The sequence below is a fragment of the Nanorana parkeri genome, unplaced genomic scaffold, assembly GCF_000935625.1.
Source record: "Nanorana parkeri isolate BGI_ZX_2015 unplaced genomic scaffold, ASM93562v1 scaffold673, whole genome shotgun sequence".
NCBI classification, from domain to species: Eukaryota; Metazoa; Chordata; class Amphibia; order Anura; family Dicroglossidae; genus Nanorana; species Nanorana parkeri.
In genome coordinates this window covers 578,103-601,235 of record NW_017306941.1, presented here as the reverse complement: position 1 = coordinate 601,235, position 23,133 = coordinate 578,103, and the positions used below count along the sequence as shown (strand labels likewise).

The 23,133-nt window shown below is 42.1% G+C and overlaps 1 protein-coding gene across 1 annotated transcript in view; it reads left to right on the top strand.

Moving 5' to 3' along the window:
- The window catches only part of ARHGAP42 (Rho GTPase activating protein 42), a 289,730-nt gene that overhangs the window by 82,641 nt on the left and 183,956 nt on the right, over nt 1-23,133 (top strand). Inside the window, exon 2 of the mRNA XM_018563547.1 lies at nt 16,206-16,301. Within this exon, the coding sequence (XP_018419049.1) occupies nt 16,206-16,301 (96 nt within the window). The remainder of the gene's footprint in view (nt 1-16,205; nt 16,302-23,133) is intronic.

Genomic DNA, 23,133 nt, shown 5'->3' with positions numbered 1-23,133 from the left:
TGGCGGTTTGGATCCTTGGAGGCAGTTGGTAGTGGGTACATATCTGGACGGGGGACCCATCCGTGGTATGGGTGTCCTCCAGTAGTCGGACGGTCAGATTGGTATGACCGGTAAATAGGGGACCAACGTGGGTCTGCGGGCAATCTAGTTACGTCCCCGAGGCGGTGTATGGCGGCTGGGGGCATTCAGTTGCAGAAAAGGTGCCCGCAGATACTAGTCCATTTTTAGAGTACAATTGTCTTCAAGAACCTTGAAACCAAACGAGTTGGTACAGGTGTTTGGCTGTTAATATTGTTAATATGGTTATTTATAATGTTATTTATAAGTGTTTATAATAAAAGGCTGCTGTGGCCATTTAAATTCCCGTTGTTGTGTGGTGTAGTTATTGGTAACAGGGAAAGTGGGGGGCCTTGGAGGGAAGTGGGTAATGTAAAAGTGACCTCTGAGCTACCTGAGTCATGCTCATAGCTGCTACAGACCATGTGATCTTGGCCTAGGCTGCTCGGGATCAGCATTTCGTGTTTGTGGCAAGAAATAAATAACTTCTACTAAAAATGGCGTTCTGGATGATTCATGGACAGGGTGGATTTTAATCATCAACCCACTCTAAGCCATTCATGACTTATTGTAATCTAGTCAGCAATGTTTCTTAGGGAGGTTTTGCAGCAGCTGATGAGCACGACCAACTTGAGAGTTTCCTGTGTTTCTTCATCTTACTTTCAAGAAGCGTCTGCGATTTCATTTATAATATTTCTAAAACCCAGAGGAGAAGGCCGTCCTTTGCAGACTGGTAATACCCGGCATTGCTTCCATGGCCTTTTTTTTTGTACAGAATTTGCTCTTTTTTCCTTGAATCGTATTTTTTTTTTTCATTTTAACAAGAGATAAATTGGTCAAGGAAAGGTCACAGTCTGGATGATGGAACGAGATGCACAAACACTCACACAGGAGAATAATAAATAAGGTTGCAGTAAGACTCCTGGCAAGCACAATCCATGGGATGCATTTCACCCAATTGCTAATAAGAATGCTGCAAGGGGACCATGACCATTGAATTCTCTCCATTCCCAATCGCCAGATTTAAGAGCTCATAAAGACCGTACCCATTAATTAACTGCGGACAACGGCCTTAAAGAAAAACACCGGGCAGACAAAATCTCCTTGTGTGTTGCCTTTTGTGAAATCAAAGGTATTCCTACTCAGTGTAAGCTATTTGGTGATCTAGGTCTGATCCCCCCCATTAAAGAGAAGCTCCAGTGTGATTACTGAGTTTTAGAACTCTTACAAGGAATATAAAAACAAAAATTTCATATATTGCATCTATATAAAATAAGTCAAGGCAACTGGACTTGTATTTTTCTTGAAGACGTTTCACTGGCCATCCAAAAAGCTTTCTCAATTCAGAATGACTGTTAGTCACAACCAGGGGTTGATTGCATTTGCATAATTGGAGTCTAGGAGGTGTTAATAACCTGCCCAGAGAAAGGTGTTAAACAGCATTGTATGTGGCAGACAATAGATGTCCCACCTCGATTCAAGCTTGGCTTCTCCATTTTTACATAAATTGGCTTTTTCACACCTCCATTAAACCAGTCCTCCTCCCTGTCTAGGATGCGTACTTGACTGTCTTCAAAGGAGTGAACTTTTTCCATTAGATGTAGGTATACTGCCAAATCCTGACCAGAGGGTTTGGCTCTTCTATGCTGTGTCATATGCTGGTGTAGCTGCTGTTTTGTTTCACCGACACACAATTCTGAGCACTCCTCACTGCACATGTTGTTCATCTTGTGTTTTGGGAGTCAGGGAGGTGATGTTTTTTTAAAAACCCTTCTGAGTTTCTCAGATACCCCAGCTACATACGGGATGACAAAATTCTTTTCACCCTCACTTGTACTCTTGGCATTCTTTCCTCTTCTTTCTGTTTTGACAAAAGCCCAGTCTGGATACCCGCAGGTTTTAAGGGTCCCCCTGAAGTGTTTGAATTCCTTCGTCTTGGCCTCTGTCCTGGTGGGAATTTCCTCTGCCCGGTGGTGTACAGTCCTGATGACTCCCAGTTTTTGGTCTAGAGGGTGATGGGAGTCAAATAGCAGGTACTGGTCCATGTGTTTTGGTTTTCTGTAGACCTCTATTTCCAGCCTCCTTCCCTCTTCTACTGTTACTAAACAGTCCAAGAAAGCCAGTTTGTTGTTTTGCATATCTTGCCGTGTAAACTTGATGTTATGATCCACTGAGTTGATATGGTCGGTCAAAGCCTGTAACTCTTGTTTGTGAATCTTAAGCCAAGTGTCATCCACATATCTGAACCAATGACTGTGTGTAATTCCCTTGAAGGTGGTCAGAGCCTTGTTTCTACTTCCTCCATGTACAGGTTCGCCACAATAGTTGAAACTGGCGATCCCATGGCACAGCCATGTTTCTGCCTGTATTTATTCCTCATATTTATTCCCCATTCTTAATGACTTAGTCCACCTATATGGATAAAATGACTTAGGTGTCAGCGTTTATCTCATTGTTATAAAACATGATGTCTTATTAGAAAGGTGTTGCAGACACTGTAAAGTGTTCAATTTCAGGTTTCAAGGAATTACTGTTTATTGGTAATTTTGTAGGTTGAGTTTCACGCTGGCTTCCCTTGGCACTGAGCGTCATTCTCTGCATACATTGCGGAATGTCTGCTAGATAAGCCGTTAAAATCAATCATGTATCATTTGAACCAGATGTTGTTTTGGCTCACCGAGGAATCTTTCAGTATTCTCTCTTTTTTTTCCCTCTCCAGAGAAAGGCATTAGGATCGGAAAGTTAATATGTGTAGCACACTTAAATCTTTATGACAAGCCATGTATGATATATATTGTTTGTGGATGGAAGCTGCGGGGATGTAGTATGGTCTGCTCCTTGGGGGGGGCTTGAAGTCACCATGGTGCCATGTCATTGGAAACATCTCGCAGATTAATAATGGAATACCTGGAGTTTTATTGTTGCAGAATGTACGCTATAAAATAAAGCTTTGTTTGATTTGGTTTTATAGAGCAACAAAGTGTTGGCTGAAGGATGGATTTAGGAGATTTTCTTTAGCAGTAAATAGATTTTCTTCACCATACATTACAGGGCACGCTGGCAAATCAAATCGGACACTGGCAAAGCAATTCTGAAAGGGCTGCACAGTATAACCCTTCCCACCCTAATCATCTCTCTCTCTCTCATCCCTCTCTCTCTCATCCCTCTCTCTCTCATCCCAGGGATGTCCCTTAAAAGTTAGGCGTTGAGGTTTGCTATAGTTGTTGTCAATGGAGCTGGCTCCTGGATGGACAGACTGTCTCCCGAATTCCATATTAATTTGTCCACCCGGGTCTATCTATCTATCTATCTATCTATATCTATCTATCTAGAGGCGTAACTAGAACCTTCAGGGCCCCGGTGCAAGAGACCATGAAGGGCCCCCCCATGGTTAACAGGAAGGCTGCCGAGGTCTGCAGCAAGGGCCTCGGGCAGCCGCTTGTTTAAAATGTTAGTGCTGATGTTCTGTCGACCCAGTATCTGCGCTTATGTACAGAAGGGATTAACAAGGAAACCGGCATTTATTTACCAGGTATTTACAAGGTATTCGTTTGCAATTGTTGATTGTGACCCGTGGCAGTAAATGATGGGTGGAATATTATTAACGGTCACAATGAACAATTTAAACAAAATACTTTGTGAATAAATGCCTATTCCTTCAATAATACTGGTCTGTGCACAAGCGCAATTGCTGAGGTCGGCAATTTCGACTACGTTGGCGTTCTCGACAGAACGCCGGTATTTGCGTTTAGTATCGGGGCATTTTCTCAAGTATAAGTACTGGTGAAAAGGCCTAGTATTGGCAGTGGTGCATCCCTACTTAAAAATATAATGCATTGCTGGGACTTGTAGTCCTACATAGCTGGAGCTATTCTGCATTGCTGTATAATCATCATACAGCAATGCCGAATAACACCAGCAATGCTGGACTACAAGTCCCAGCAATACATTATAATAAGTCATCTATGCAGAATGCCACCAGCATCCCCCCCACTATAATGCATTGCTGGGACTTGTAGTCCTACATGTTTGGAGCTATTCTGCATTGCTGTATAATCATCATACACCAATGCAGAAAAACACCAGCTATGCAGGACTACAAGTCCCAGCAAAGCATTATAATAAAAGTGAGCACTATATAATCCCCCCCACCCCCACTCACACACGAAGCCAGTCCAGAGTGCCGAGAGCTCCTGCAACACGATCTTGTTGTTTCCCTTCCACCCAGCTCAGTTGGCGGTTTGGATCCTTGGAGGCAGTTGGTAGTGGGTACATATCTGGACGGGGGACCCATCCGTGGTATGGGTGTCCTCCAGTAGTCGGACGGTCAGATTGGTATGACCGGTAAATAGGGGACCAACGTGGGTCTGCGGGCAATCTAGTTACGTCCCCGAGGCGGTGTATGGCGGCTGGGGGCATTCAGTTGCAGAAAAGGTGCCCGCAGATACTAGTCCATTTTTAGAGTACAATTGTCTTCAAGAACCTTGAAACCAAACGAGTTGGTACAGGTGTTTGGCTGTTAATATTGTTAATATGGTTATTTATAATGTTATTTATAAGTGTTTATAATAAAAGGCTGCTGTGGCCATTTAAATTCCCGTTGTTGTGTGGTGTAGTTATTGGTAACAGGGAAAGTGGGGGGCCTTGGAGGGAAGTGGGTAATGTAAAAGTGACCTCTGAGCTACCTGAGTCATGCTCATAGCTGCTACAGACCATGTGATCTTGGCCTAGGCTGCTCGGGATCAGCATTTCGTGTTTGTGGCAAGAAATAAATAACTTCTACTAAAAATGGCGTTCTGGATGATTCATGGACAGGGTGGATTTTAATCATCAACCCACTCTAAGCCATTCATGACTTATTGTAATCTAGTCAGCAATGTTTCTTAGGGAGGTTTTGCAGCAGCTGATGAGCACGACCAACTTGAGAGTTTCCTGTGTTTCTTCATCTTACTTTCAAGAAGCGTCTGCGATTTCATTTATAATATTTCTAAAACCCAGAGGAGAAGGCCGTCCTTTGCAGACTGGTAATACCCGGCATTGCTTCCATGGCCTTTTTTTTTGTACAGAATTTGCTCTTTTTTCCTTGAATCGTATTTTTTTTTTTCATTTTAACAAGAGATAAATTGGTCAAGGAAAGGTCACAGTCTGGATGATGGAACGAGATGCACAAACACTCACACAGGAGAATAATAAATAAGGTTGCAGTAAGACTCCTGGCAAGCACAATCCATGGGATGCATTTCACCCAATTGCTAATAAGAATGCTGCAAGGGGACCATGACCATTGAATTCTCTCCATTCCCAATCGCCAGATTTAAGAGCTCATAAAGACCGTACCCATTAATTAACTGCGGACAACGGCCTTAAAGAAAAACACCGGGCAGACAAAATCTCCTTGTGTGTTGCCTTTTGTGAAATCAAAGGTATTCCTACTCAGTGTAAGCTATTTGGTGATCTAGGTCTGATCCCCCCCATTAAAGAGAAGCTCCAGTGTGATTACTGAGTTTTAGAACTCTTACAAGGAATATAAAAACAAAAATTTCATATATTGCATCTATATAAAATAAGTCAAGGCAACTGGACTTGTATTTTTCTTGAAGACGTTTCACTGGCCATCCAAAAAGCTTTCTCAATTCAGAATGACTGTTAGTCACAACCAGGGGTTGATTGCATTTGCATAATTGGAGTCTAGGAGGTGTTAATAACCTGCCCAGAGAAAGGTGTTAAACAGCATTGTATGTGGCAGACAATAGATGTCCCACCTCGATTCAAGCTTGGCTTCTCCATTTTTACATAAATTGGCTTTTTCACACCTCCATTAAACCAGTCCTCCTCCCTGTCTAGGATGCGTACTTGACTGTCTTCAAAGGAGTGAACTTTTTCCATTAGATGTAGGTATACTGCCAAATCCTGACCAGAGGGTTTGGCTCTTCTATGCTGTGTCATATGCTGGTGTAGCTGCTGTTTTGTTTCACCGACACACAATTCTGAGCACTCCTCACTGCACATGTTGTTCATCTTGTGTTTTGGGAGTCAGGGAGGTGATGTTTTTTTAAAAACCCTTCTGAGTTTCTCAGATACCCCAGCTACATACGGGATGACAAAATTCTTTTCACCCTCACTTGTACTCTTGGCATTCTTTCCTCTTCTTTCTGTTTTGACAAAAGCCCAGTCTGGATACCCGCAGGTTTTAAGGGTCCCCCTGAAGTGTTTGAATTCCTTCGTCTTGGCCTCTGTCCTGGTGGGAATTTCCTCTGCCCGGTGGTGTACAGTCCTGATGACTCCCAGTTTTTGGTCTAGAGGGTGATGGGAGTCAAATAGCAGGTACTGGTCCATGTGTTTTGGTTTTCTGTAGACCTCTATTTCCAGCCTCCTTCCCTCTTCTACTGTTACTAAACAGTCCAAGAAAGCCAGTTTGTTGTTTTGCATATCTTGCCGTGTAAACTTGATGTTATGATCCACTGAGTTGATATGGTCGGTCAAAGCCTGTAACTCTTGTTTGTGAATCTTAAGCCAAGTGTCATCCACATATCTGAACCAATGACTGTGTGTAATTCCCTTGAAGGTGGTCAGAGCCTTGTTTCTACTTCCTCCATGTACAGGTTCGCCACAATAGTTGAAACTGGCGATCCCATGGCACAGCCATGTTTCTGCCTGTATTTATTCCTCATATTTATTCCCCATTCTTAATGACTTAGTCCACCTATATGGATAAAATGACTTAGGTGTCAGCGTTTATCTCATTGTTATAAAACATGATGTCTTATTAGAAAGGTGTTGCAGACACTGTAAAGTGTTCAATTTCAGGTTTCAAGGAATTACTGTTTATTGGTAATTTTGTAGGTTGAGTTTCACGCTGGCTTCCCTTGGCACTGAGCGTCATTCTCTGCATACATTGCGGAATGTCTGCTAGATAAGCCGTTAAAATCAATCATGTATCATTTGAACCAGATGTTGTTTTGGCTCACCGAGGAATCTTTCAGTATTCTCTCTTTTTTTTCCCTCTCCAGAGAAAGGCATTAGGATCGGAAAGTTAATATGTGTAGCACACTTAAATCTTTATGACAAGCCATGTATGATATATATTGTTTGTGGATGGAAGCTGCGGGGATGTAGTATGGTCTGCTCCTTGGGGGGGGCTTGAAGTCACCATGGTGCCATGTCATTGGAAACATCTCGCAGATTAATAATGGAATACCTGGAGTTTTATTGTTGCAGAATGTACGCTATAAAATAAAGCTTTGTTTGATTTGGTTTTATAGAGCAACAAAGTGTTGGCTGAAGGATGGATTTAGGAGATTTTCTTTAGCAGTAAATAGATTTTCTTCACCATACATTACAGGGCACGCTGGCAAATCAAATCGGACACTGGCAAAGCAATTCTGAAAGGGCTGCACAGTATAACCCTTCCCACCCTAATCATCTCTCTCTCTCTCATCCCTCTCTCTCTCATCCCTCTCTCTCTCATCCCAGGGATGTCCCTTAAAAGTTAGGCGTTGAGGTTTGCTATAGTTGTTGTCAATGGAGCTGGCTCCTGGATGGACAGACTGTCTCCCGAATTCCATATTAATTTGTCCACCCGGGTCTATCTATCTATCTATCTATCTATATCTATCTATCTAGAGGCGTAACTAGAACCTTCAGGGCCCCGGTGCAAGAGACCATGAAGGGCCCCCCCATGGTTAACAGGAAGGCTGCCGAGGTCTGCAGCAAGGGCCTCGGGCAGCCGCTTGTTTAAAATGTTAGTGCTGATGTTCTGTCGACCCAGTATCTGCGCTTATGTACAGAAGGGATTAACAAGGAAACCGGCATTTATTTACCAGGTATTTACAAGGTATTCGTTTGCAATTGTTGATTGTGACCCGTGGCAGTAAATGATGGGTGGAATATTATTAACGGTCACAATGAACAATTTAAACAAAATACTTTGTGAATAAATGCCTATTCCTTCAATAATACTGGTCTGTGCACAAGCGCAATTGCTGAGGTCGGCAATTTCGACTACGTTGGCGTTCTCGACAGAACGCCGGTATTTGCGTTTAGTATCGGGGCATTTTCTCAAGTATAAGTACTGGTGAAAAGGCCTAGTATTGGCAGTGGTGCATCCCTACTTAAAAATATAATGCATTGCTGGGACTTGTAGTCCTACATAGCTGGAGCTATTCTGCATTGCTGTATAATCATCATACAGCAATGCCGAATAACACCAGCAATGCTGGACTACAAGTCCCAGCAATACATTATAATAAGTCATCTATGCAGAATGCCACCAGCATCCCCCCCACTATAATGCATTGCTGGGACTTGTAGTCCTACATGTTTGGAGCTATTCTGCATTGCTGTATAATCATCATACAGCAATGCAGAAAAACACCAGCTATGCAGGACTACAAGTCCCAGCAAAGCATTATAATAAAAGTGAGCACTATATCATTCCCCCCCACCCCCACTCACACACGAAGCCAGTCCAGAGTGCCGAGAGCTCCTGCAACACGATCTTGTTGTTTCCCTTCCACCCAGCTCAGCATGCAGAGCGAAGTAGAGCACTGGAGATTGTCTGTCTCCAGACAGGGGAGCTGACAGGCTGCAGATCACACAGGCAGACTGCCACGTCAGGAGCCTAACAGCCAACGGACAGAACGGAGCAATAGAAACAGCTGTAGCCAGCCGAGAAATGCTCAGCGCTTTAGGTAAGACACTGAGCATTTCAAATCTCCCGTCTTTATGGGGACAGCTGCACGAGTCACGCCAAGGGAGTGGGCGGAGCCAAACGCCGCTCTGAGGACGCGTCCAGGTGAGTCTCTCTCTTGCAGGCAGGGGAAGGAGCGGCACTCTCTGGGGGGCTCTCTTCTTCCTCGCTGGGCCCCCCTAAATGGCGGAATGCCAAGGCCCGGTCGCAATTGCGACCGCTGCGACCCTGGTAGTTCCGCCAGTGTATCTATCTATCTATCTATCTATCTATCTATCTATCTATCTATCTATCTATCTATCTATCTATCTATCTATCTATCTCAGGGCTGGACAAATCACAGGGACCAGGTAGCCAATGTTCCTTTAAAGTTAGGCGCTAGCTATTCATTTTGAGGTTTTCTCTAGATGCTGTCAATGGAGCTGGCTCTGAAAAATCCTGGTGGCTCCTGGATGGACAGACTGGCTCTTGAATTCCATATTAATTTGTCCACCCCGATCTGTCTGTCTGTCTGTCTGTCTATCAATCATGCTATCTATCGCCACTGTCTCTACTGGGGTGATTTCCCCTCGCTTCCTGTCCACTTATCACTCCCTTGAACATGTCCTTTAATGTCTAGGCTACGGGGGACCGAGGATGTTATATACTGATAAATGCCTCATTAGGTTTAAAAGCAAAGCCAAAAGTATGAAAAAAATAATAATTTCAACCAATCAGGAGACATAATTTCATTTTACGGACGTCGGACCTCCGGAGATAACTTTTACACAGTTTCACAGATGCTATCTAGGGATTGCTGAGAGCGAGTAAACAATAAAGCGCTTACAACATCCTTAAACACTGTGCTGTACTGTTAGATGGGACAGCAAAAGGAAGTAAGCACTCACATGTGTATAAACTGTTAAATAGTCCAGCTATGAATCTTAGGCTAACAAATTGAAGTTTAATTCCAGGCACACAATGCAATGCACAGATTAAGTACAGCTTCTGCCTTGCAGCACTGGGGGTCCCTGGTTCGAATCCCAGCCAGGTCACTATCTGCAAAGAGTTTGCATGTTCTCCCTCTGTTTGCATTGGTTTCCTCCGGGTACTCCGGTTTCCTCCCACACTCCAAAGACATGCTGGTAGGTTAATGGGCTCCTCTCTAAGTTGGCCCTCTATGTATGTGAGATAGGGACCTTTAGATTGTAAGCTCCTTGAGGGTAGGGACTGATGTGAATGTGCAACTATGCAAAGTGCTGCGTAAATTGTTGGTGCTATATAAATACCTGCAATAAATAAATAAATATATGGGAGCTGATGTACCTGCAGAATTTGCATTGCTTTTCATCCAGTCCTGAGATTTACACAGCCCCATCACATGTCACAGCCAGGTGGACAACACCACTTTCAGCTAAGGAATATTGTGGTGTCCTCTCTTCAGCTTACTTAACAGTGGAGTAAAGGCCATAGCCTGATGAGGTATTCATCTCCGTATTCTGTTCTCTTCAGATTCAAATGCAGCTCACTGACTCCTACTTATCGTAGTCTAGAGTAGAGTGCAGATGTATAAGGGATTGCAAAAGGCTTGTACCAAGTCAATTTTTTGGTACTTATACTAGTTACAGTTAAAAAGATGTTTTCATCAATTATTAATGAATACAAAACTACATTACATAGTTGGTAAGGTTGAATACAGACATAGGTCCATCGAGTTCAATACGAATATTTCTCGATTTGATGGGTATATTTTACAGCAATCCACAATGGAGCTTTAACTACAAATAAAACATATCAGTCCCACTAACAAACACAAAAATATAGAGACTGATGAACATTGGGGTAATGGGTAAGGATCGAATGCCCCTTAGAAGCTCCACATATAAGGCTCATGCAGTGTGTGGGCACCACATTCCACCTATATAGTCCAAGAGCAGTGTGTTACCGGAGGTGCAAAAAAAGGTCCAAACTGCACCTGATGAAGAGGCACTGTGGATCCAGGCAGCGTAAATACAGCTTTGGCAGCCTAAATATGTGTGAAAAATATTTCTGTTGGTGAACTCTTAACGCCGAAAATAAATGCATCAGCTTACAGAACTGGAAAATGACATTGGATGTATCGAGCCCTGTCTAGCTAATATAGCAAAAGATCAACCAAGAAGAACCATTGGTTGTATAGTTCTAAGTTCCTGTTGGGCACATTAGCCATGTTATCACTGTGGTATGATCTTTGTATCCCAGATAAAGGAAAACTGTTCACATGTAGCAAAGTAAACAGGTTTCTTATAGACCGCACACCCTTACATGTTTTCCACTCTTCACGAAGCAAAGTGAACATTTCCCCCTCTTGTTTAAAGGATTACTAAAGGCAGGGTATGTTTAACCTTAATGCATTCTCTGTATTAAGGTAAAAAACGCCCAGTACCTTTTTGAGTCCCCCGTCCCCCCCACACATACCTGCTGTCAGCGCCGCTTGTCACCACCGTGTCCCCAAAGCGATCCTATAACCAAACTTCCTGGTTGCGGGGGAGGAGATTGAGGGCAGAAGAGCCATAGACTCCTGCCATCAATCAACCTGTTTGGTGGAAAAAAGGGGGCGTGGCACGCACAGATGCCTCCATAGCTAAGCTTAGCTGTTGGAGGCACCCGTGTAGGGGACGGGGGGAGAGTGCACCGGGGAGCCACTAGAAAACGAGGAATTAAACGTCTATAATAAAAAAACACTAAACATTGTTTTGAGGTATAAGGCTCATATTTATAAAAGAAAAAAAAACATGAAGCTTTAATATCACTTTAATTCTTATCATTGCTAATTAATTTCCCAGTACAGACTGGAGTTGCATCTCCTTAATTTAGTGGGAAGTCTTATGAATGCCATTTCCATGTTATTTCAGTATTTAACATTTTAATCAATGACAATTTAACGCAGTGGATCTCAGATGGCTGGAGAGAGCTTTGAGGGGAAAGTGGCTGATGCCCATTTGTGGCCACCACAGTCCACCTAAATAGTCCAAGAGCAGTGTCTTACTGGGGGTGGAAAAAAAAGTCCAGACTGTGACTGATGAAGAGGCACTTTGGATCTGGACAAATGGAAAACTTGCAGAGGTAGATTGGTAAAACTTTGCCCTCATGACTAACAAGTCATTACAAATCACAGTAAAGTGACAGGTATTCCGTGCAATGACCTCCATGTCTTTGACAGTTTAAATATGTGTGATAAGATTTCTGGTGGTGAAACTCCAAGGCTGGGTTCACACCTAGGCGTATCGAATATGCGCGTTTCTTGCGCATTTCGTGCCGTGCATTTTTACCGCAATTCCCAGTAAAAAACCATGCGACAAACGCGCGTTTCCGAGGGCTACCTGGCTGTATCCCAATGGATACGGGTGGCAAATACGCCCCAAAGAACCATATATACCCCTATATATGGTTGATAACCCTATAGGTAATAATTGGTTTTCACATGTTGAGCGTTTTATAGAGCGTAGGAACATGCTGTAAAATGCCCAGGTGTGAACCAGGCCTAAGGCCTGGTTCACACCTGGGCATTTTACAGCATGTTCCTACGCTCTATAAAACGCTCAACATGTGAAAACCAATTATTACCTATAGGGTTATCAACCATATATAGGGGTATATATGGTTCTTTGGGGCGTATTTGCCACCCGTATCCATTGGGATACAGCCAAGTAGCCCACGGAAACGCGCGTTTGTCGCACGTTTTTTTACCGCAAATCGCTGTAAAAACGCACAACGCGAACCGCGCGACAAACGCGTATATTCAATACGCCTAGGTGTGAACCCAGCCTTGAGCTGGCCATACACTATTAAATTTCCAAGTGAACTTTCATAAGAAAGATCTTCCTTGACCACCGATAATGCCGTCTGACACTAGAGGAATGTTGATCAAAATTCCGTTTGATTTTAACGTTTGATTTTAGAATGAATGGAGTTTCCTGAACGAAAACAAAAAAAAATTTCCATCCTGCCCCTTCACGTTTTTCCGTCAATACAGTCGAAATTGATCCCTCTCCATCAACGAATAGAAAGTTGAACGAAAGATCTTTCGTACAAAAGTTCTTTTGAAAATCTAAGCCAGCTTAACTCCAAAAACAAACACACCGATTTTCATTAGTTGGGAAATAACATTGAATGTATCTAGCCCGGTCTGTCTAAAATACCAAAAGCCAAGGAGCACCATTGTTCGTAAAGTTCTAAGCTCCTGGTGGACACATTGGCAATGTGTAGTCTTTGCGTGGTGTGATCTTTTCATACCAGGTATTAGAAAACTGTGCACATGTAGGCAACGAACATGTTTCTTGGATATCACAGACGTCACAGCCTACATGTTTTCCACTTTGACCTTCTTCACAAAGCAAAGTGAACATTTTCCCCTCTTGTTACATTTCTTTTATTAGCGCTAAATTATTTCCCAGTACAGATTGGAGTTGCCGTCTTTCTCAGCAACTCTTTAATTTAGTGGGAAGTCTTATGTATGCCATTTCCAGTGTGTTATTTCAGTATTTAATTATTTTAATCAATGACAATTTAACACAGTGGGTCTCAGATGGCTGGAGAGAGCTTTGAGGGAAAAGTGACCTTTAATAAAGCCCATGAAGAAAAATGACACCTTATCGCTGGGAGACATTTTCTCGTAAATGGATGATAATTCTCCCTCTGAATTTGAGCAGAATTGCAGGCTAAATTTAGATGGATCGCAATTACTATTATTGACCCTTATTTATACACTGCTGTCGTGTTGTGTCATAAATTATAGGAAAAAAGCTTTAAAGTCCATGTTCACCATTTTTGTGCTTTTATCATTCTTTCACCTTATTGAGCTTTATTTTGCAGTGTCCATCAAGATCCTTTTCACTTTTACTGGTTGCCCAGGGTGAACTCATTGCATATAATCACTCAGTACATACACTGACAGCTTGTCAATTAAAGTGTATGTCAGGGCAATCTTTAAAAAAATATATACATTATATCTCTGCAATGCATTTCCTCCTGTTTTATACCCTGCAAGTACAGAAAAAATGCCTGTTGATTCTGCCAGAAATGTGCTTTGCTGCAAAATTCATGTGGTGGACTGACAAACCATATACAATCTATGATATATTTAAAGCTGGATTCTACAATGTAGAAACAATATATATTCTTGATAGTCACAAAGGATATAAATCCACATTTTGTGCACCAAATATCTCAGCAAACGCAGATATGCAAGTAAGAATAGATATGCTGTAGCTAATGACAAGTGTGGACCATGCCCACGCCTTGTGTCATCGCGCCTACTTGTAGTCTTGACCAGTAGAGTATGTGTCAGGGTGACAACACAGGAGCTCAATTGGAGACTGTCATCCATAGCAGGAAGTGCCTGAACAAGGACCGTCATGGCAGGATCACCAGTTATTCTTTTAAACTTAAAGCTTCAGAAATAAAAACATTGAAAACATTTTGGAACATGATAAAGCATATATGATATTTTAGTGATTGGATTTGGATCTACTTTAAGGCCATTCAAAGTGCTGCTTATAGCAGTCCAAGGAAAGCAGTCTATGCAGGAGAGTCTGAAACCTAATTTTATGTTGCCAATTGTCCATTGTTAGGCTTCATTCACACATAAGCGGTTTAATACGCGCGGAAAACAAACTAAACATAAAAAACAATGCATTCCAATGTGCATTGTTCAGACTATTGTGGCGTCCACGCGGTACAAAAGCGCACATCCTGCAAAATAGTTGAGCACGATTATAGGGCGGATTGTGCACGTTTGTGGCTATGGTAATAGAATCCGCGCGTATGTAAAAAAATCAGCGCTTTCGCGCCGCGCAGAAAACGCAAACACCATATGTGAATAGAGCCTTACACTGTGCACTCTACACTGGCCACCCTCACAGATTGTTAGAGCTGTATCTACCGGTAGTTAATGAAAAAAAATATGAAGGGAATTTATCAAAACTGGAGCAGACAAAATCAGGAGCAGCTGTGCATGGCAACCAATCAGCTTCTCACTTTCATTTTCAAATCTGAGAGAAGCTAATTGGTTGCCAAGCACTGCTGCTCATGGTTTTGTCTGCTCCAGCTTTGATAAATTCCCCCCACAGTATTTTCTGGACATAATGTATTTTTAATTAAGTTTTTATTATAGCATTTTTGATGTGATTTATCACATTTGTAAACTGTGTTCTTCCATATTTTGGTGATGTATTAAATAAAGTGATTTGTAGTCTAGCCACTAGAGGCTGCTGTTAGTGGCTCAGTGCATTTAATTTGTCTTTAAATTAATTAATTTGTCTTTTGTATTTAAAGTACAATGGTGCTATTGTGTATTTAACCGTCTACAGGTTCCCTTACCTTCCTCCTTTCTATTATACCCAAAATCAGACCTCAGATGCAGCATGCTCCCTCTCTACACTGAACCGATCTCCTCAGGCAGTTTTTACATACATTCTTGCCCCAGGTGCTTGTGCTCCAGTGGGCAGATGTGGCTACAAGCTCTGTAGAGATGAAAGAGAGAGCTGACTTGGGGTCACATACAGCTTTGATTTAAGCCGATGTAGCATTACAACAGACATCCCGGGAGGCAGGTAAACAAGATGAAATATACGAACACCAGCCCCCCTAGAGCATTTTCTGAGCTTTTGTCACTGTCAGTACATTGTTCTTTAACTTACCCACAAACATGGCATACATGTTTTTAAATTTGTTTTAGCTTATCAGTAGGGCTGTGCAAATTAACGATTAATTTCTCGATTAATCGTTAATCTTTTTGATCGATTACAACATTTTTGATCGCTAATGAAAACACTCACCTCTCCGCCGGCTTCCAGGAGTCCCGTTGGAGATCCGGTGACGTCACGGACATCGACGTCACAGGACTCCTCCCCCTTCCCCAAGTGGCTTTGTCGGCTAACGAAGGGAAGGGGGAGGAGTCCGGTGATGTCGATGTCCCCAAGTGGCTCTGCCAGCTAACGAAGGGAAGGGGGAAGGAGTCAGGTGACGTCTATGTCCGTGACGTCACCGGACTCCTTCCCCCTTCCCTACGTTAGCCAACGGAGCCACTTGGGCCGGTGAGTTTGCCCAAGAAACTTTCTGCACGAGCGCCAGCCAATGCATTGGCCTATACACATACAGCACAGCAATGAAGTAATAACATTAACTAGGATCACACTAATCCAGAACGTTATTATTCTGAGTTGCCCCACTCAAGCGGCAGCCATATTGAGTGGGGCATGTGAGATTAATAATGTGCTGGATTAGTGTGATCCTAGTTCATTTTATTACTTCATTGCTGTGCTGTATGCGTATAGGTCGATGTAGTTGGATCTGTATGTGCATTATAATTAATCGAAATTAACCGATTAATCGATTTTTAAAAAATTTGATTAATCGAACACGAAAATTTTAATCAGTAACAGCCCTACTTATCAGTGATGTAGTTTTATCATAATGATTTTTTGTCTTTCTGTTCTAGATTTATCAATGGCCGTGCAGAAATTCTCACATTCCCTGCAAGACTTCCAGTTTGAATGCATTGGAGATGCAGAGACTGATGATGAAATTAACATTGGTAAGATATTTATCATTTTTACAACAGTTTATTGAGGTGACCAATGCCAACCCTTATGTTATACCAGCCTTTCTCAAGCTTGTGAAATCCTCTTCAGGCCCCAGGGAACCCCTGCTAAAAATGATTATATCTACAGCTCATGGTATATTGGCCACACTACAGTCGTCATTGAGAAAATGCCCTGTTAAACTGGTGGTCAGTGGAAAGTATGCCTATTACAATGGTGGACAGGGCAATGCCCCACCTACCCCCATACATTGAGGGACAGTGGGAAGAATGACCCTTTACAGACCATTTATAGTCAGTGGTCACTTAAAAGATAAACAAGAGGAGAAGCTGCACTGGTCCGATGCCTCTGTCTCTGCCAATTGGCGATTATACCAGAACGGTTCACCTCTGCTCACTGATCAAGGAACCTCTAGCAACCTCTAAAAGAATCCTAGTGTCCCACTGGACCCTAGTCGAGAAAGTCTGTACTATGTCATGTAACAGTACCTGTGCTGTTGTAAGCTCTTTGTTGCTTCCTCTCTTATGTCACAGTTCTCTATCAATCCCTAGATAGCAGCCGTGAAAACTCTGGGAAAACTGGAAGTCAGACTTTGGACACGATTACTTAATCTCTGTTTTCCTTCCTGTCTGAAACAAACATTTTATTTTATTCTCTCGGCAGCAGTCCAACATGACCCAGTCACAGCCAGAGCTCTGCAGTTAGCAAAGCTCCCACTTGTTGTTTGGAGAGCTCTAGTTGTGACTCATTAAAGCTGAACTCCAGGGAAAAAAATAGATTTTGCTTGCAGTGGGTCCACTTCCGCACTACAAGGGTTAACTCCTCGTTATGTCTAGGGGGTGATGAATAAGGTGATATAATTACTTTATTCCTCACTCTTGCATCCTTCCTCCTCTTCATTCGACTAGTCCTCCAAACCCTCTTACCTTCGCTACCCAGTCGGTTGCAACTCTCTGATGTCATCCCATACACAACAGGAGCAGCTGTCCTGCACTGTACGGTAGGACTGCGAGGGGCTGCTCATAAGCCAGGACATTGGACAATGGAAGAGATCACCGGCTAGAGCAGAAAATATTTCAATTTGGGTTATGTGCCATTGCCCACCTTCTCCCCACATAATAGATGTAGCTCATACTGGATCAGAGGTGGAACACTTATCTTTGCTCAATAGCAGCTCATTGAATTGTACAGGTTTAACCTGTTCCTTCGAACTTTATGAGCTAGAAAAAAGAAAAAACGTTTAGCATGTGAATCTATAGACAAAGACACATCAGCAGTGGTCAATGTAAGCAGAAAAGGGCATAATTAAACAAAAAGTTAAATGTACCACTACTTTATATATACTGTATGTATTGTTTGCTACCAGTATAAATGCTGCCCAAAGTGACCAATTCTTGTGTTTCTCACACTAGTGTTTGCCGTAGCACTTCTGACCATTTTGGCCGTCTTTTTCAACTGTGCCCCCTCCCCTGTCCAGGTTCCATTACTGGTGGAAAGGATTACCACTTAGACTTAGCTTGTAAAAATACAGTAAATTGTAAGTTATAATTATTTTAGTAAGGTAGTTTACATTACACAATTGCAAAGCTTCACTTTGTGCCCCTTAATGTGAAGTTGTTTTTTAGTCTGGTCTCATGGCAGTAAGTAATGAGTGAAGATCACTTCTTTTTGCCATGTCTAGGTGGTTCTCCTTTTGTGCTAACAATTAACTCATTTGTATGGTTCTGCTAAGTTTGATGTCAGAAATGCCATAAAAAGTAGTTTTCCTTTGTTTTGAAAGCTGTGGCAAATTTTGGGAAATTGCACTGTTCACCTAAATAATGTTTTCCTTGTATTAAATTTGTTTGGGCTTATTTATTGCTCCGTAGTTCAATGAAGGGTTCTTGCAAAATAACGTCATCTTTCACCCCAAATCAGCGAGGCAATTTTTCAAGTATAATAAACTCTGCTTTTATGTTGGCCCCCTTGGCACATGCCGTGGCTCCTTCGTTACATGTTTTTCACCTGTGGACCCCTTGAAATATCCTAAGGCGCCCATGTGTCCATATGGCCCCCTAGTTGAGAACCAGAGTTAGACAATGAAAAACATTTACAATCTTTTATTGTGCTTCATCCCTTGAAGAACCTTTGCCTCTTGCAGTACGTGTGTCTATGACCTTCCATCTCCAGCCTGGGAGTTCCAGATGTTTCACATTTGCTTCAACATCTTCTATATATCTTTTCTTTGGCCTAATGACACCTCCTTTGCCTTCTGGTTTTCCTTTATACATTTATTTGACGCCTCTCTCCTTTTCCATCCTACGTGCCCTGTCCATCTCAAACTATTAATCTTTTATATGTTACATTGTCTGGTATTGCATATTTCTTCTTTAGTTCTTATTCTCTGTAGTTCATTTTCAGATATTCCTCAACACTCCCGTTCCCATGCTGGAAGTTTTTTTCACATGCATTTGTGTGTTACAGTGGGCCTAATAATAGGTATATAAAGTTTTATTGCCAAAAGTTGTGGAGACTACATTTGAGTTCATTGCATTACAAAATCACATACTGTGCATCTCAGACAAATCCCAGACATGTTTTTTCCTTTTAGTTTTGGATAGAGTGGAAAGACTTGAAACTACTATCCAGTTTTTATATTTAACTTTGTACCCACTAGAAACATTTTGCCTCACTTCCTGTCCCTTTGACCCCAGAAAAAGAGGAGCGGTTATCAGCGAGAGAAAAAGGAACAGACACCAACACTTTCCCACTCCACTGTCCCTGTTGAAGAGATTTTCCATCATTCCTGATCCCTGTACTGACAGGAAGTAAGGGGAAGACCTCCCGTAAGGGAATACAAGTTCTGTGTCTGGAAAGTGGTAGTTTATTTATTTACGGTCTTAAACCTGTTAAAATGTAACAAATATGTTTACTGCATTACTAACAGCTATCCAGCTGGAGCTGTAGTTCCACTTTAACCCCTTGACTTCCGCCCATCGTAAAAAAACGGGCGGGCGGCGGATACTTACCGGTGGGTGTACGTACATATACGTGATTTTTTTTTCTGCCGCCGGGAAGGTAAACAGCTGTTATGCTCTATAGCTGGCCGATCGCTTGTATAACCTCGCATTGCGGCACCCCTCTCTGCTTCATCAGCTTCTTTGGGGGTCCCAAGGTGACATTAGGGGTCTTGAGGACCCCTGATGTCTCCATAAAGAGGATATGTCATTTTTTTCTAGCTATTACATTGGGGGATTTTTAGCCCCCTATGTGATAGCATTCAAGTTTAAAAAAAAGTTTTAAAAAAAAATTCCCCACGTGCACGCGCTTATACACATAAATAAGGGGGTGCGCCTACGTGCAAAAACAACGATTACCTCACACATGTAACATATCGCCGTGAACGTCGCAGTGAGAGCAATAATTCTAGAGCCATCAATCACTGATAAAACTAAACTGATAAGTGGTAAAAGCATTTAAAGCGTCGCCTATGGCCAATTTTAGGCATGGTAGTTTTTTAAGATTTTGTGGGAGCACGCAATTTTAAAGCCTGACATGTTTGGGGTCTATTTACCTGATGTGACCCCGTCTGTTATATTTTACCACAAAATTGGGTAATAAATGTTTTATAACGTAGAGAAAAAACGTTAAAAGAGGTTAATACTTACCTGTGTCTTCGCAGTGTGCTCCCGTCCGAAAATCTGAAAAATGTCGGGTGGCCAGAAAGCATCATGTGGCGGGCGCATGCGCAGTTCAGATTTTCGGCTGGGAGACGAGGAGAGACACAAGGTAAGTCTATGGACGCGTGCACCTGCATGCAGACACCGTGGGACAGGAAGTGCCAGCAAGCACAGAGGAGTCAGCGCTGGATGGGAGACCCGCCGCAACACTGGAGGGACAGCTGAAAATGACAGGAAAGAAGAAGAAGATCGGATTAAGAGGCATCATTTAAGGTAAGTGCTTACACTAACATTGGGGGGAGGGAAAAAAATATACTTGAATCCCACTTTAAATCCCACCAAAAGAAAGCTCTATCTGTCCCCAAAAAATGGTATAAAATTAATTTCAGTACAGTGTTGCATGACGGAATAAATGTCAGTCAAAGTACCGCAGCGCTGAATACTGAAAAATGGCCTGGGCAGCAAGGGGGTCATCAATTGGTTAAGAGCTCTGCACACCAGGATGCACACGTTTCCTTGCACTGAGCTGTGTTGCATTAGGCAGCCCATTTAAAATGAATGGTCTGTAATGCACCTTACCTAGTCTCTTATGTCATAAAAAAACCTGCTTGTAGGCAATTTTGTTAAAAAATAGACTTGACTTCCACTTTAATTAATTATGTATACACTTCTATCAAGTCAGCCTACATGTTTTACCAGTTCTGAGCTTATATTAACCGCTCCATGCCTTCTTCAGTCATGTGATGGCTATATTTATTTCATCATACCATGGCTCTACCAACTGTATTTGTGAGCCGTACAATAAGAATAGGCATGAGTGAATGTCTTCAGCAAACAAAAATGCTCAACAAGGGAATATTCTGCTTAAAGCTCTTGTAGAGCATTTAGGTAAGCTGGTTATGTTTGCTTATCCCTGGGTTTTTTTTAAACAACCGCACCATATCTCAAGGTATGTGCACTGTATGCACTGTGCCAGGTTTCTTGTATTCTAAGCTATTTTAGCACTCACTTGATAAGGAGCCCCTGAATGAATTGGACTCCTGGCCTGTCTAGGGTGCACAGTTCCATTGCTGCCTCCATGCACTTTACTGACCCACCAGTGGCGACTGCTTAACTGTCTTGTAAGAATAGCTGAATTTTTGTTTGCAGGGAATTTATTTAATAACTTTGGGAGATAGTGTTAGGGGACCCATGGACTTGCAGACCCCAAAATCAAGAGCAAAGGTACACACAACCATAAAATATGGTTGTGTGTACCTTTAATAGAGAACCTTTAAGCTGACCCAGCATTCTGTGACAAGGACTTCTGGCTGTAAGGTACTGGATATTGCAGCTACCAACATATTGGCTTCTCTTTAGGGAAGCCTATCACACTTCAAACTAACCACTGAACTCTTTCTCAAACAATTCATCCCCACACCGCTACCTCCTCATGTATCAGTTACCCCTCCCCCTTAGATTGTAAACCCTCACAAGCAGGACCCTCCTTACCATATTGTCTTGAATTGTATTGCAATTATGTCTTCCTTATATTGTAACATGCTACACACACTATTGGCGCTATATAAATCCTGTGTAATAATAATAATAATAATAATAATCTTGGGGAGAAATCACCATACTTTACTCAAGGACCAAACTTCTACTCAGCTTCTCAGGCTGAGGTTCCTCCATGGCATCTTCACCTCCCAGCTTCACACAGTAGGCCTCAAACCCTGGTCTCGGTCCAAGGACATGATCACTCTCCTCAGGCAGCAGGCCTAAGAGGATTAGAAAATCCACAGAGTTACTCCCCCCCAGGCAGGAGGCTTGGGGGAAGACTGACTTCCTAAGGTCACTACCAGACATTTATACCTTCTTCCAGCTTGCACCACCAGCAGTAAAACTCCAAGTGGTTGGAATGGGAGGAAAAAAAACTTTCATAACTCTAATTATTGCAGGCTTCCAATACTTTTGCCAGGCAGAAGCAAACAATCACCAGAACTTAGGAGAGACCCAAGAAAGGCAAACTATAAATCAGAATCAAACTGACTTCAGCCAGACTACTTCTAAGTTTAAATAGATACTTGCGCTTAGGGGAGGGTGGCTACACTATACACTGAGACTTGTCTATTTCTTTATTCTCTGACTTTATGTTCTTCTGCTAGTTTAAAGTCACGTTTATTGTGCAATTTAAATCGGCTACAGTAAATAGATGTCAGGTGCATTAAAGCCATAGGGTTTTAAAGTTTTACGGATTGTTTTCTTTAGAATCCAGCTACAGCCTGACTAGAAAAATCAGCCCCCTTCCGGCATACTGTAAAGAAGGATCCTTGCTCTCTGTGGTCTCTCTGCAGAGGTCTGACACAACAGATCTATAGCTCGTCAATCAGCAAAGCCCATGCAGATTGGAAAGCTCTGGACCTCTGCTTCCACAGAGCAAGAGTCCTTCTCTACCGCTTGCTGGCAGGGAACAGGTTTTTCTACTCAGGCTGTGGCTCCTTTCAAAATGAAAAAATATGTAAGACTGTAAAAATATCTGTACAACTTTTGTTTAAATATACATGGAATATATTAAGCTGATTTAACCTGAAAGTTTAATTGGGCTTTTATCTTTCTTTAGAATATTCAGCTCAACATTCTCATATTTTCTCTTCATTCCCAGTTGTTTCCATCTTTCATCTCTACACATTGACTTTCACCATTGAAACTTTCTCTTCTACACCTCTTTTAACAGCTTTCTGACTTGTTTGTTTTCAAACAGCTCTTCTGTTCTCTGGAGCTTCAACCTTTCTTCTTCCTTTTCTTCCTCCCGTATATTTAACTTACCATTTGTCTTTTGTTCAGTAAATTACTCAATATTTATTTTTAGGTGTAACATTTTAGACTTGGCTATAGTCCTTTCTTCTGATGACTTTCTACACCTCTCATCACTTCGATCTACCTTCCTTTATAAAGCTTCACAGATTTTTTTTCTCTTTTTCTGCAGATTTATTGTTGCTGTTTTATTTTCTGACATATTCCCTCTGATTCATGTTTATTATCTATTCTTTCTGTTTGTACTGTGACACTTTCTTTTTGGTATTTCTGCTTTCTACTTCCATCTCCATTCAGCTTTTTTAACAGAAAAATCTCTTTACATTCTCAATCATGACCTTTTTTAAAGATGTATTTATCAAGTACCATA